Genomic DNA, 15,625 nt, shown 5'->3' with positions numbered 1-15,625 from the left:
CAGCACGGCCGCAGGCCCCAGGCCTGCCCTAGTCAAAGAGCAGCCCCTCCGCTCCCCTGTACCCTGCCCCTGTCCAGGGTGAAGCCCCTGAGGAGCAGAGCGGGGTGTCCCTGTCCCCTCCACCCCACTGCAGGAGCAGGGGGTGCTCCAGAGGAGGGGTACTTCCCACAAACACCCCCCTCCCTGTCCTCCCACGAGGAAGAGCTGGGGGGGGGGGATTGCCAAGTAAAAAGGGGGGGCTCCTCTCAGGCCAAGCCCCTTGGTTGGGGGCTGCCCTCCCCCCTTTCCTCCCACCACCACCACCATGGAGATGCAGAAGGGGAAGGGGGGAACAGCAGGAGGAGGAGGGAAGTTGCTGGTCTCCACTCTTCTGGATGCCAAGGATGAGTTGGAGGAGGTAGGTGCCTGGGGCTTGGGGCAGGGGGGCTCCAGGGGGTGGGTTAGGCGCTCAGCCCCGTGCAGGGTGCAGATAGGGTGGCACAGGTTCCTCCCCTTGCCTGTCCCTGTGCGGGGAGGGGGCTCGCTCTAAAGAGAAAACACCTCCCAGCTAGGATATCCCTGCCCGCCTTGCCCCGGCTGTGCTTGGGCAGGGTGGCAGCAGGTTGTGGAGCAGGATTACGAAGATTGCCTTGTGCCTGAGCACCGACAGAACTTATTTTTCCAGTGTCTGGGAAACTTTCTGACCTGTGCTCACCAGGCCCCAAATTACACAGTGCTGTCCTACTTCCCATTGAGCTTTTCTTCCTGCACTGGGAGAAGAGAGCTGGTTCTTTTACAGGTGGGGAAGGTTTGGGGTCTCCCCAGGACAACTGGGATCTGTTCCTGGTGTGGAGGAGCCATGGAAGAGCTGGTAGCACAGGGACTCGAGTGAGGCAGACACATTGCTCAGGCCTTTCTGTAACACTGATTTACACCTGGCTCACAGGGTCAACTCAGTGAGTGTTCAGGTATCTTCCTAAAGCTGGTGTAGGGCCGGCTTCCCACAGGGGCGGCAATGCTTTTGTGAACTGCTAGACTTGTGGGAGAGATTGGTTATTTATTGTGTGATGGAAACAAATGTATTTGGGGCTCATGAAATGGTGCAGGCAAAAAAAAAAATCATGTCGTATTTCAGTTGCAGGAGAAAAACAGGGTGGTAACAGGAATCGCTAGGTCTCAAGGTCTGGAAACTGTCCTTTGCCATTTGGAGTGTATTTATATTCCTTCAAAGCACTCGTCGGTCCCTATGTATGTTTTGGGTCCTGTCCAAGTCTGGACAGAATGTTCCCAGCTTCGGAACCATGCAACTCTGTGAACCCGGCACGGCTGGGAGCTTTGGTTGGGCTTGAAAATTGGCTCCAGGATACCGAAGCGGGTCTCCCGGGGTCCAGGTTGCTCTCACCCAGATCTTTCCCCAAGAGCATCGGGTCCGGGAAGGAGCCACCGCAAGTCGGCAAGCGTGGCGTAACTCAGGTTTGGTGATGGTGACGTATCCAGGCAAACACAGGTGTCAAAAGGAGAAGACTTTCCAGAGACAAGCCTTGCTTAACTAGCAAGCCTTCCTCCCCTTGCCTCTTAAACCACTGGAAAGCAGTGCCTTCAACTAAAAGACCAGTCAGTTGGGAGAAACTGGTTTGGGCATTAATTACACTCCTGAGCGCTGATGGATTTACTGTCACACAAGTTTCGTGTTTCTTGCATTAAGGACTCCAACAAACAGGAAACAGAGCGTACACAGGAAAAACCATGTGTGATCGTTGCGCATTGAGTTTTCACAGTAAACAGGCTGCCACATTTAGGAAAAAACCTCCAGTCTTTCCCTTTAGCTGTTGTCGGAGCTGCTGGTGGTAGTAAGTTGAACACATCTGTTTTGGGGGAGAAAGGTGATTGGAAGGACTGGAGCTTGTAAGAATATATGTCATACCAGGTGTTAACAAAAAGAAGTCATCGTCTTGTTCCGCTGTGGATTTTGGTAGAGGCAACAGAACTTGTTACAGGAATGTGAACTATGAATTGCTCAAAGGTAGAAGTACTGTTTTCAGATAGCCTCCATACCTGGCAGTAGCAAGTCGGTGTGTCTCCTGTTTATCCCAAGAAGGGAATACCAAACCCTGATCCTGCAAGCCCGTCAGCAGGTCTCGGATCAAAGACATTATTTGACAGTGAACTTCCTTGCAAAGCTCTTCTGGTGGTTCATTGGCTGCATTATCTGCCAACAAGTTGTCTTATTTCTCACTGGGATTTTTCTAACTCTGTTTTTCAGCTGCTGGATCTTGTCCTTCCTTTCAAATAATTCATCTGCTTTAGATTTGAGATTTTCATGGGTTTTGCCCCATTGCTCTTTCATAATGCCATCACTCAGCCTGGAACAAAGCCGGTTTCACAAAGGCATTGTCTCTGTATTACTGACCAGTACATCTTCTTTCATATTGCCTTGGAGTGGAGAACTGTTGACCTCTTTCTCAATAGCTTCTTCACTGCAGCCCCTTTGATATGCAAAGGAGTTGCTAATCAGTTCCATAATCAGTGTGATGTGTTTGCATTTTAATCAAGAAGTGACTGTGTAGAAATAACCTTCTCGTAACTTGGTTGTTGCCTGTCTTAGGCGCATTTGCCGCTTTTCCCTGGTGCAAACAGGTCACCGCTCCATTAACCATAGGCTCCAAGGAAACTCCAGGAAAGCGAGACCTCATTTTGCTGGCAGCCAGGGCCTCCTGAGTTGCTGCTGTGGCTGAAGCAGTCCAGCCATGTCCGCAGCTCTGGCATGGAAGTGGTGGCACTGGTGAAGAAGGCAGGGCATGTCTCCCTCACGTGGCAACAGAGCTGTTTATGGCGGAGTTTAATTTAGAACAACGTCTTGCCACACAAGTCGTAGCATGAGAGCAAGACCCTGGTGTTAAAGGAGCCCTGCAGTTGAGCCGTGGTTGTGCTGACAGCCAGGAACCCTGCTCTCCACCTGTTTGCAGGCTCTTGGGTGTCATCGCTGCTGTGAGAGCACGTGGTGAGCCTGTGAGTCTGTGCAGCTCTTCTGTCACCGTCTCTGAGATGGCACCATGAGGCGGGGAGAGGATGTGGCATGCCTGTGCCCAGAGTCAGCTGATCTGCTCATGCTTTTTCCACACCAGAGGCAGACATCGGCTTACCACTGCCCAGCCCGCTGGACTGGAGAAACCATTTCTGCGTGGGACTGATCATGCCCTGTGTGAAAAGGGGGCAACTCTCTGATTTCTCTCAAGTTGAGGGGAAACCTTTGCCATTCACTTCTCCACTATTTTCATGCCTGCACTCTTGTAACTTACCAGTCCTGACTTCGTGGCTCTTCCCATCACTTCATCCCTTGGGGTGCTTGCATGCAAACATCTGCTTCTGCTGTTTATTCTCAGCCAGAAGTTGCTCAGATGTTAAGTGACGAGAACAAAAGGTTTCCAGGCTGCTGCTCCGCAGCCCAGGTTTCCCACACGGACAGGAGTGGTGGGTCTTGTACTGAAGAGCTGCTGGATGACGGGCTCTGGCTTCCCTGTGCTGGGGGAAGGGGACAGCTCATCATTTCAGGGTGCAGCTCTGCTCTCAGAGTGAGGATTGACAACCCTGCCTCAAATACAGCCTTTGCACGACTGCACCTTGGCTTCATATCAGTGACATCAGTATTAGTATCACTGAATAATAATGCATTTACTTTTTGGCACTTTGAACAGTGTCAGCAGAGTATTTAAAACCCAAACCTGTGAATAAATGAACGTTGATGAAGTGGTAACTTCTCCAGCTGGCAGGAGGTTCAGAGCCTTGACATGAGCCAAGAATGGCTGTTGCATCGCTGGCTGTTTTTCTGTCCATTCAGGTGTTTGAGTGGCAGTTGAAGCAGCCTCTGCTGTATCTTGTCTTGGCACGGGTGTGCTCAAGTGTACTTGTTCTTCCAAGTTTGTGACATTTGGCTTTTCTTTGTTTCAGAGACTAGAAAGGTGCGTGGGCATCGTGACTTCACTAACCAACGGGCTGTCAGAGAGGGAAGCTAATGATGCCCTCAATGCTCACGTAAGTGTCGTTTCCTTCAGCGAAGAGAAGTCCTGCTTGGATGAAATTATTCGTGGTATATTGTACCTGCATGGATCTCTGTCTGAGGGAGCAGGCATACAAGCTATTGCAAGGCACAAAGAACAGGCGGATACGAAGAGGCTGGGGAATGGAGCCTGCTGTGCTCTTGCAGCTCTCAGCCTGTCGAGGATTCCCAGAGCTATTACAGTTAAAAGACAAAACAACATTGTGCTTTTAATCCTTGCCTAATCACCTATTTGGAAGCTGACCTGCAGTGCAATTTCTTGCTGAAATCTGGCTGAGTGTGTCTCTCTCCCAGCATGTGAGCACTTTGTAGGTGTGCATGCACGCAGGAGTCTGTCACTATGCGTGTGCTGCTGGTGTTTGCATTTCTTGTGTATTTTTGTATTCCTGTGCTGCTCAGATCAGCTTTTTCCTGGCCCACAAACAGCCAGACTCCAGACTACTGGAAAGGGCAGGTTCAGCCTTTCTGTTGAGGAATGGAGCATTTATTTCTAACTCTGCATAGTCTTAAAATACTTGCCAGCAAGCTGCAGATGTTACCGTATAAGGGAAACTGTCGTGTGACATGTTGATGGTCTCTCGGACATGTTGGTTGTATTTTTTCCTCCCTAGAACACCTTGGGCTCTTGGAGTCAGTGGTACAGAGTTCCCTTCCCTTAATGGGAAACGATTGGCAACCCAGGCTGGATTTCAGGGCTCTGAAGCTCATGAAATGCTTTCCCACTTGGATGAACAGGCTGTAGAAAAGTCTGTAAGAAGAGCCAGGGCAGGTCCCCAGCCCCAGGGCAGGGCTCAGAGATCTGCTGCTGTTCTTGTCTGGGGGTTTGTTGCTCCTCAGTAATGAGAGAACCTGAAGTGGTGCAACTAAAATCACTGGAAAGCGCTCAGTACTGAGAGGTTTGCACCAGCATTAACTTTGCAATGGAGTACAAATGCTAGGGAGATCCTGTATGTTTCTGTATTCCCTGATGATTCTGCTTTGAATTCCTTGCGGGCTGCTGGGTACTCTGTTGACCACCCATTTGGTGGGCTTGAGAGGGGTTTCCTTCTTCTGTTGCTTTACTGACTTTCCTCTAACATCCCATCTCACCTGCTCACTGATGGCACTTGCATTTTTCTCTCTCAGATATGTAAAGGAACCCCCCAGCACGAAGAGATCTGCCTGGGTCTTTTCACTCTGGTTTTAACCGAACCTGCTCAGGCACAGAAGGTAAGGCACACCTGTGCCCATCGGTGAGTGTGGAAAGTTTGTCCATGAGAGATTTTGCTTTCCAGGCAGCTGGGGATTCATTCAGAGCTGTGGGAGTTCTGGGTCTCATGCAGGCGTCGGAAGGCGCCTGGCTCAAACCCTCAGCGCTGAGCAATGTTTATTGTAGCAGGGCAATGACTTTGCTTAGACCATTCCTGGTTTTGTTGCCTCCATGTGGCACAGGGGCTGCAGCAGCTGCTGCTCAGGGGAATGCAGATACTGCCACCAGGGAAGGGAGCTTGGCTGGGTTCTTTCACAGCCCTAGAATTAATTGTTTTTTGCTGTGGGAGGTGAGTACTGATTCTTTAAGAAACTGTAATGCCTTTTCCAGTTTCTGCCTTGTCTTTGGAGGCCCAGAATGGGTTTGCATGCTGGAAGCCAGATGTAGATGCCTACAGAAATAATGACCTAGACTCTAGAGGAGGAACATGTTCAATTCCTAGAGAAAATCGCTTTTTAGCAGTCCACCTCTATTAATTTCACAGACCAGATTTAATTTTTAAATAACTCTTTTTAATGATGCTGTAAACTGTGATTTCTAAAATTGTAGTTACTCACCTGCAGGAAGATTAATGTTTTGTGTTCTAAAGATCTTGGATGTGGATTTGGCGCTGTTGCTACAAACTGGGGGCACTCGGGGAGGGAGTTGAAAATGATGTTTCGTTATAGAAACCAGACCTATTTGTAGCAGCTACAAGGACAAACAAAAGCACTGTTGGAAGGGCTGTGTGTGGTGAGCAGTACCTGGGGGTCCTTGTTTGGATGCATTTCAGTTAATGCCAGGTGTTGCACAGAATTTGAAAGGGTTGAAGTGGACTCTTGAAGTCGGCAGGGTCTGTCATGAACGTGGCTGAGTGGCATACCATTAGGGATGCTCTGTAAATCCTGGCACTCTGCTGGACTGAAGGTGACTCATGCAATATTCTCTCTTGATTTAATCACTGCTCTGAGGGCAGAGCTCTCTTCTCCAAAGCAATAGATCCACATTAGCTCCCAGAACTCATAGCTGCCTTGGCATTGCTAGATGGGATGGTGCTTGTCAATGAAGGTACAGCTCCATTCCCCAGAAATCACCTCTTGAAAACAAAACATGCTGCTTCTGGGAGTCTTCAGGCCTGACTGCTTAACGGTGCTGGTGCGAGTCAGATTTCTTTTTGGTTAGATGGCTGTGTTTTGCTCTGTCTCCTTGTGGCTTAAGGCCTTCCCAAATCCTGACCACAAAGTCCCCAGCCCTGCTGTGGCCTGATTCTGCCTTGTGCGCTGAGCACAAGACTTGTAAACCTGAAGAGGCTGAATCCAGCTGAGGCTCGGAGCACTGCTGAACATATCCTTGTTTCCAAGACACTGAGAGAACCAAAGAGTATTTCTAGTTGCTGACTAGCAGTGCTCTACAGGTTGGTCTTCCAAAAGGTGACCCTCCTCCACATAGAACAAAATGCTCTTCTCCCCTCTAGGATGTGGTGGACCACAGCTGGGATGCGGTAGGGAGTATCCAGACACCGTTAACTGAGCATAAGACTCGGGCAGGTGCTCCATACACTGGAAGCAAAGGTTGAGCGAGTCTGGCAAGCTCCAGCTTTCCATCCACACGGCACTCACTGGCTGTCCCACTGCGAGGGGCTGAGAGAAACCTGCCCGACACGTTCCCCTCTGTGGTCTTCTCTGACAAAGGAGAGCGAAAGGGTGAGCGGTCCGTCTCCTTTGTGACTGAGCTGCTGACAGGCACCGACACCGTCTCTCTCAGATGGCAGGCTGGGGACATGTTTTGCTGCTAACTGCCACATTAATTAGAGGTGGCTGGCCCTCCTGCTCTTGTCAGATCTGCTCTTCGGAGCACGTTACTTCTCTTAGGGAGTAATTGGATCTGCCAGTCTGCTAGGCTCTGATGTCATCTGTTGCTGCCACCTGCCCTGTATCCAGATGGCAAGGACAGGAAGCCAGTCAGTGATTTTCTACCAGGCTTTGGGGGGGAGTTACTCCTTGCCTTTGCTCCCTGCCTATGAAGAGGGGTTAATGCTTGCCTGACTGATAAGGCATCTTGCAAGACTCTTGAGAGAGCTCTGAAATAGTCACACATCTTCCAGCAAGAAGCCCACGGATCCAAGACGCTCCGCACAGCCAGCCCTGGTCATCTGCAATAACCATTCCCACCTCTGGTCACAGGTGAATATTCACAACCTTGTGTGTCAGCATGGGAGCATCGAACCCAATGAGGCTGGTGTGGAAGTGGTACTGCTCTGAATCAAGCATACCCCATGAGGCTTTACCATACTCCTGGGACATGTAGTTTGGCCAAAAAAAAAAAAAAAAAAAAAGGATATTGTAGCTGACCATGTTTGCATTCAAGGGTTTTTTAGCGCTTGTTGCCCTAGAAGCTGAGCAGGGTGTTGCAGCGCATGCACCAGTCCCAGCACACTAGCAGAGGCATGTCATACCATCTGCTTGGTCATCTTGTATTTCTTCAGTGGATGTCTGTCCCCGGCATTCGGATCCAGCTCATCTTGCACCATGGCCTCACTGTTCCTCACCTGCATCTGCTGGTGTGTGGAGGGGAGGTGGAGGTACCCCCTCTTCCTCCTGGAGAGGCTGTTTAAAACACATCTCCCTTCCTTTTTGGGAGTGGGCTTGAGCTGCCTCATCCCCTCGCTGATTGATTAAAGAAATAGTGGCACAGCCATTCCCTTACGGTAGTGGAGGATCGGCTGAAGCACACAGGTCTCCTCCTCCTCCCTCTTTGTTGCCTTGACACTCCAGCCAGGAGAGATTAGCTGTGCTAAACTTGTCCAGCTGTGAGGAAGGACACTTGACCCCCTTCAAATATCAGAGTGACAGCAACTGATCCATCAGATCTCCCTCCTCCGCCTGGCACCTCTCACTTTAATTAACACTCTGCTCCGGGATCAGAGTGCATTGAGCCCTCCCTGCAGATGAGCACAGTGCTTCTCTGACATCTCCTCCAGCGTCTGTCCACCGTATGCCTCTTCTGCCCTGGTGCTGGGTGGGAGGGGGCCTCTCTCCTCCACTCGATGGCTGTTTTCCTTTATTTTTCTTCTCCCCTCATTTAAAGCAAACATTTATTATTTGTTCCTTCCTGTTAATTAAACGGCCTGTGTGAGTGGTGGCTCCAATCTGCTGAGAGCAGGGAGGAGACGATGGATTGTTTGCAGCCTTGGCAGTAATCAAGAAATTCAGATTGTCTCCCCACCTCCCTAGCTGCAGGAGGCCTGAAGATTTTCTCCAAGCACCTTCCTTTGGATTACTGCTTGTGCTGGAGGCTGTTAGGCAGGTGTCCGGTCTGACCCATCTAGGCAACCGGTCGGTGACATGCCATACTGCCGTGACCCTGATAAAATGGTACTTGTTCTCCTCTGGCCAGTTGTACTTTGGGCCAAGGATCAACAACATCCTAGGTGCGGTCTGAGTTCTGGTCTTCTGCAGTGTTTGCTTATGGGATTTGAGGAAGTATGCAGTGAGCAAGGTGAAGAGCTACCAAATTTCCCTAGGTAATAGGATTACAGTGTCCTTCCTACTGGGACCTAAATACTCAACCAGAAGTAAATCCCTTAGAGTGTCTGTTCTAGCTGTTTGTTCCAGCCCTTCTGCTGAGAATGCTGCCAGAATCAGTCCAGCCGGTTGGGAACTAATCCATGCTGTCAGGGCCGTATCACAGGACCTCTTGGTGGCTTTAAATGCAGATGCAGACACTGCACCTCACACATGTCCAGCAGAAAACCAAAGCCTAGATGTTTCACCCAGAAAAGCATGGATTCTTTGAATACAGAAGAAGCTACTGACCACCAAGAAAAGCTACTAAGATGAAAAGTGTTCATCTTATTGCTGCTCCTAAGGGTGCAGAAATGCACCTGCCTGTAAGAGGGAAGTGCCAGGGGCGATGGGTGGTCACAATCCTGTCATCAAGCACAGGAGGTGGGATGCAGGCAGGGTAGGGACCTGACAACACTAGCGTTTTCAAAATGGCATAAAAGCTTTGCCTGAGTCTGGGCAGACCACAGAGGAACTGGCATCACGCGTGCTCCCTGGCCGGCTGTGTCCTGGACCAGCTCTATCCCCTGCATTTTCCCATTGGGGTGATGTATGTGTTTCTTTTCTAAAGCTGATGCAGCGGGGGGAGATGTTGTGTGTTCCTGGCCAGGTAGTCTCGTCTGTGTGGAGACTTTGAGTCTGGCTCTGCTTTGTGGGTATTCATTTAGCATTTCAAAAGCAATTAAAGGCCCTCTTGGATTCTGGGGGTTTTTTTGTTTGGGATTTTTTTTTTAATATATTTTTCTTTTTTCACACAGTGCTATATGAAAAAGGGAGGGAGAAAGCCTGAGCACAGGGAGTCTAATCAAAGGGATCTTCTGAGGCCTCATTAACTCTCTAAAGGAGGATGCAGAGACCAGACCCCTGCTCTCTGGAATATCATGACATTTACTGGCACAAATTAACATTCATGCAGAACCACTTAGCAAATTACTTTCTAATCACCCTCCACCCCCTGCTGTCCTGACCAGAGGAGAAGGCAGAGCCAGCACCTTTGCTCTCTGGCCAGCATTTTGTCTGGCTGCTGGTGGCAGACAAGAGTGGAGAAAGTCCTTCCTTTCCCAGCAATAGTTCCCTCTTCCCATAGCAGAGCCCCACCAAATCTGCTGGTTTGGACCACAGGCAGCATGTCTGGATTTCTAACCTGAAACAAGCCAACATGGTAGCATGGTTTTGAGCCAGACAGTCTCCAAATTCAGCTCCATCTGACCTTGGAAGTTTTGTGTGAGCAGGAGCGGCTGGCATGGGGATGATCTGCCTCTGCTCCTGCATCTCCATGGAGTAACCATGGTATTGAACCAGCATCACATCGTAGCGACCCCAAGTCCTGCTGGCATCTTCAGTGCAGTTCCAGTTGTCACTGGTGCCAGGGAGATTGAAGCAGTGGGGGGCTAAAGCAATCTGGATGTGACTGTTAATCTGGATCCTTCCCAAAGGACCACTGTCTGTCTTTTCTCTCTAGTGTTGATCTCTCCAGAGCTGTGGCAGCATGCACAGAAGGCTGGGATGAGGGGACAGGGACACCTGACAGTGTCCATTCTGGAGTAAGAAACCTTTGGCTCCTGGGGCTAAATCCAGTGAATCCAACTGTCAGTTTATAACGCCCCAGAGGATTAATGTCTTTCCCTGCCTGGCGCTGGGATGCTGATTGAGGTCACCCCATGGGAGTCTGCTTGCCTTGATGTTCTTTCTTTGAGATTCGTTTATTTGCTGTTATCTGGTCAGGTTTGATAAAAACATTGTATGTTTTCTGTTATGGTCCTTCATCTATCCCGCTCTTCTTCTCTGCTGCAGTGCTACCGGGACTTGGCACTGGTGAGCCGAGATGGCATGAACATTGTTCTCAACAAGATCAACCATATTCTCATGGAGAAGTACTTAAAGCTGCAGGACACTTGTCGGACCCAGGTGAGGAGAAGGTCTTCTCCCCAGAATCGTTCCTTTCACACCAACCAGGCAGAGGGTGAGCAGAGGGCGTTTTGAGTGTGGAGGGCTTGGGAGGAAGTCAGCACCGGTGGAGCTCCTTTGCTCCATGTTAAGGAGTCACCTTTGGAAGGGAAGTGTGGAGGCATTTGCTGGCCAAGGCAGCCATGGTGTTGGGGAGAGGTGTCGTGGGGGAGGCTGTGGCAAAAACTGCACTGATCTCTCCCTCTGTCCAGCTGGTGTGGTTGCTGCGGGAGCTGGTGAAGAGCGGGGTGCTCGGTGCAGATGGTGTCTGCATGACCTTCATGAAGCAGATTGCAGGTAAGTTATGCCGTGGGAGCAAGGTGACCACTGCCTGCATCCCTCCTGCTCGTGCCAGCAGGCTGGGCGCTGTCGGTGGCATACAAGGGCTGACTTGTGGCGTGCTGCACTTGGTGTCAGAGCCAGAGCCTGTTCTGCTGTGCAGCCAGGTCCAGACAGGCTTCCTGAGTGTCTCTGTACCCAGCTGGCAGGCACGGAGCCTGCCCCAACCTGTCTGGTGAGGAACTCTCTCCAGGGGGGGTGGAGCAGTGGATAAGCCTTCAAGAGTCTGTTGCTCCCAACAGCCTCTACGAGGGGTGAATCACAAAGGGAGCTAGGAGGCTTCTGGCAAATGCTGGCACAGCCAGGAAGTGTATTGGTTCCTGTTGCTGCCAGCTTTCACCCCGTAGCACTGTGCAAGAACACCAGGATCATCCTTAGTCCCTGCTCTGACCTCTGGGGTGGCAAGAGCCACGTGTGCGGCTCCTCTGGAACTTATCAGAGACACAGGAGGCTGCTTCACCCCACGTAAAGTCAGTAGCTCCTCCAGGGAGCTGGCACTGGCCATATTTAGTCTGTTGTGTGTTCCCCCCCCAGCCCTCAGTGTAAGCACCCCACAGCCGTGCACACATACACATGCACACGCCTTTCCGGATTCACAGGAACGGTGCCTCTTCCGTGTTCTCTGCTCGGTGCTGGTGCTGGCCGCTGACGTCCACGAAGGAGGAATTAATGTCCCACTGTAAAACCCGACATTGTGTTTTTATTGTACGCGCCTGTGACACGGGGCTGGGCAGCCTGGATTGGAAATTGCCGTGTCTGCTCTTCAGGGGAGGAAGAATGGAGAGGGAGGGGACGGAGTCCTGAGTGCGAGCCAAGCTGCCCTGGCCCTGTTGTCACAATGTAAACACAGAACATTTTAAAAACCACTGGTTGAAGGCATCCCTTGTTTCCCCTCGGTTGCACCTCCCTGTTCAGGGCCCCTTCTGTTCTGGAAGGACTCCACTGTCTCACTTCTCACCACTTTTACGATGCCTTAATTGTTATGATCCCATTGTTTTGGCTTGCCTGCTTTAGGCGTTTTCTGTGCCTCTGCGAGCAGGAGTCCCGCTCTGCTCCCAGTGACGTCAGCCAAAGGCTCCAGCTTTGTGCTGAAGGCCCATGCTGAGGGGTTGAGACACCACTTTGACACCTGGCCTTTATTTGAGAGTTTGGGCATTCTTTGCAGATGCTGTTTCCCTTTTGTAGGCTCAGCAGCTGCAAATGTTTTATTTTTCAGCTACTGAATCTCATCCTGGCCTCATTTCTGGCTTCTCCTTTGCTTTCCAGAAGGATAATTACTGACTGCATATTATCACAGTTCTTTTGCAAGAGGACTGTTGCAGCAAAGACCCCCTGGATCTGGTAACAGAAAGGCACTTGTACCTAGAAATATGCTCTATGTAGGAACAGCCGAGCATGTGTGGCAGGCAGAGCAGGACCAGACACGAGTATGTGCTCCAGACAAGGAGCAAACCCCTTAATTAGCTTTGCCGTACTGGGGATGCAGCGATCGAAGTGGTCGGTGGTTCAGTTGAGTCTGGCAACAGAACAGCACCCGTTCATCTGACTGCCTTTTCTCTTCCCTGTTGCTCATGGCTTTCAGGTGGGGATGTGACAGCGAAGAATATCTGGCTGGCCGAGAACGTTCTGGAGATACTGACTGAGCAAAGGTATGGCTGGTCGGGAGGCACTGGCGAAGGCTGGTACAGTCTGAAGAGAGCAGCAGCCAGGCATGAAGCGAGGGAGAGCACTCCTCATCTGCCTGCTAAGGGTGGTTGTCCTGCTTACTGCAAAAGAGGCAGATTTCGGGGCAGTGTGTTTGCAGCGACAGCCTGTGTGGGAGTGTGTTGATGGGGTTTCCTGCACAGAAGACCTCTGCGTTCCCTTGCTGTGTTACCAAGCATATTTTCAAGCCATGGCACAAATTTCTAGCTCTTGGAGCCCTCTTGCTGCAGGCTGTGTGTGGGAGAGTGTCCTGAAGTCCCTCCATTAGTAAACCTCCTCTGCGGGGTTTGGAGAGGGGCTGCAGGTCATGTCAGATAACATGGTCTGCACAGACTGATACCTCTCCCCGAGCCGTGTGCGAGGACACAGCTATTCCTGAACGTGTGGCACCTGGTAGGTGGTCAGTCCACCCTCTGGGCAGTGGGGTGGCATTGCCTCATGTGGCTGAGGAGCATGCGTGGCTCAGGAGCAGCATCCCAGGAATATTTTCTTCCTGAGTTTCCCAAGCTGTGGGGGAGGTGTTCCTTTTGGAGGAGTAGGACAGAGTTAATTGCCCAAAAAGCTTCCTGTGTTTAAACAGCTCCTGCTTCATCAGGGCTGCAACTTTCATTTGTTGTGGACAGGCCATCTGGGAAGTATTGTCCTATGGGCTCAGCATTGTCCTTTGTTGGCAAAGCAGATGCTAACTGATGATAAGCAGAATTCTCAACTGCAGCCTTTGGCTGGGCAGAGTCATTATTTTTAAATAGCCTATAGTTTTTCACCAAGCGCTGTCTATAATAGCAGCGATTCTTCTAAAATCACTTATTACTGCGGTTAACAATCAGGTTGTTAAAGCATTTATTTTGGCCACAGCTAACAGTCCTAGTGATTTGTATTCCGGGAATAGCTGTGTGGGTGTGTGCTGCTGCGAGTGCCATCTAGTGCCCCACCATGCACGGGAAGAAGAGACCCTCTGAGATATTCTGGGCTTGGCTGGCCTTCGATTCTTCGCCGTATTGCCTCTGCTGCCTTTGTGCTAAGCTCAGCTCTTGTGTTCCCAACTGTATTTAAGCCCCTACCAGCTCTTGATATGGTCTTCCTGTGTGCTGCTGCTACTTGCTGCTGCCACCCTGCACCTTGGAGCATCTTGGAATCACTCCTCATCTCACCAAAGCACGTTGCAGCTCTTGTTTTGTGAACAAATACCTGCAAACAGCTGGACTGTGGGAGAAATAGCAGCTCCTCAGTGGTGATCCAAAGCCGCATCTGGCCATGGGTCTGCAGGAGAAAGCTCCAGGCACTGAATAACAGCTGAGCTTTGTCACTTGAGGAGAGGAGTTTGTCAGAGGAGGAGTTGTGAGAGCAAAAGGCTTGGCCCCTGTTGAAGGTATTGCTGGAGTGTCAATGATACGTACTGTAGCAGCACAGAAACTGTCTGAGCACGAGGAGAGCTGAGAATTGGAAGTGAGCCCGAGGGAGAACCTGCAGCTCTTTGCTGGAATTTGTGTGCTTTGATTAGGGGAAAGCCAGAGCTTTAATTAAAGCCATGCATGTGAAGGTCTGATGCCACATTCAGAGTGTTGAGTGCTTGGTTTAATTAAAAACAGTTACAGCAAAGCTGCTTCTCAAGCATTGCCTTCCTTGGAGAGGAGGCAAGTCCGCTACCTCTCAAACGCTGGGTGTTAATTTAGCTTCTTGCTGCTAATGGCGGCACAAATGCAGTGCTTCCTCTTGAGTGTTTTCATTTTCTCTGCCTGTCAGATGAATGAATCCTGTGGCTGTGGGTGGCTTTTGCCCCCCTTTTACAGCATTTTTATTTTCTGCACAACCCTCACGGGGAAAAGGGGGAGATGCTGACCTGACAGCCCCCCGGCATCCCAGCCTTAATTACTCCCACATCCTCCCTAACGTAACCTCCGCTCGGCGCCGTGTGCTGCCAAGCCAGCCCACCCAGCCGACTAATTAACCTGCTCCCAGCATCTAGCTAGATGCACGGAGAAGCCTGGGAAAGCAAACACTTGTCACGTCTTCCCATGTTTCCCCCCTGCCACCAATGATTTAGGGCAGCTGACTCATTTGCCACTGGACTGGTGTCTCTTCAGGTGGCCATGGTGTTACAGCTGCTGCACACAGCGGTGGCACTTCCATGGGACTTCTGATTTACAGCTCCCTGAGCCAGGGGATGCTGTGCGTGATCAATCACGCTGGAGGCACCGAGTTGGCGTGGCCCGTTCTTGGCATCCAGGGCAAATAACCAAGCTGACGAGGTCCTTTTCATGGACCGAGAATATCTGTTGTTGCACTTAGATAAGGGAGGTTGAGAATGCGGCACACCCAGCAGACAGGGTGCTGCTGCAGGGAGCAGGCAGGGCGGCACAGGCAGGAGACAGCAGCTGAGCATACAATGGAAATGCTGTGCTGGTGGGCTCTGCCACTCTGAGGGAGCAGGGCTGGAGGACCTGCCTGCACTCAGGACATGAAGCCAGTTGGCTGAGAAACAAATCTGCTTCCAGAAAGCCAGTCCTGCGTACAGAACCCCTGCACCGACCACAGCACTGCTTGCCCCTGTCCTTCCTTGATGGTAGGACAGATTCCTGCCATGCCTGTGATGGGGCTGTGATGTCTCTCCCCCCACAGACCGTCTCTATGCAGCTACATCTGCCCTCTCACAAAGCTGCCTAGTATTTGATCTCAAGCACATCTGTTTTTCCCCAGTTTTTGCCATTTGGTGCTTCCAGCTTCCTGATAGTCATGACTGCTCTTTTCCTTTCGCCCCACACACCCTTCCCTGGTCAAGCTGGGGCAGGGGCAGCTCTTCTTCTGCCT

At 50.9% G+C, this 15,625-nt stretch overlaps 1 protein-coding gene across 1 annotated transcript in view; it reads left to right on the top strand.

Annotated features, from left to right (window-relative positions):
- The first annotated feature begins 40 nt into the window (after positions 1-40).
- INTS3 (integrator complex subunit 3) overlaps positions 41-15,625 on the top strand; it is a 42,696-nt gene continuing 27,111 nt past the window's right edge. Inside the window, exons 1-6 of the mRNA XM_010565572.1 lie at positions 41-397; positions 3,928-4,011; positions 5,162-5,245; positions 10,622-10,735; positions 10,987-11,071; positions 12,696-12,762. Coding sequence (XP_010563874.1) covers positions 305-397; positions 3,928-4,011; positions 5,162-5,245; positions 10,622-10,735; positions 10,987-11,071; positions 12,696-12,762 — 527 coding nt within the window. The 5' untranslated portion in view covers positions 41-304. The remainder of the gene's footprint in view (positions 398-3,927; positions 4,012-5,161; positions 5,246-10,621; positions 10,736-10,986; positions 11,072-12,695; positions 12,763-15,625) is intronic.

Source organism: Haliaeetus leucocephalus, unplaced genomic scaffold (genome assembly GCF_000737465.1).
Source record: "Haliaeetus leucocephalus isolate CR32 unplaced genomic scaffold, Haliaeetus_leucocephalus-4.0 Scaffold193, whole genome shotgun sequence".
NCBI lineage: Eukaryota > Metazoa > Chordata > Aves > Accipitriformes > Accipitridae > Haliaeetus > Haliaeetus leucocephalus.
Note: the sequence above shows the minus strand (reverse complement) of the source record. Positions and strands in the feature narration are given on the sequence as shown.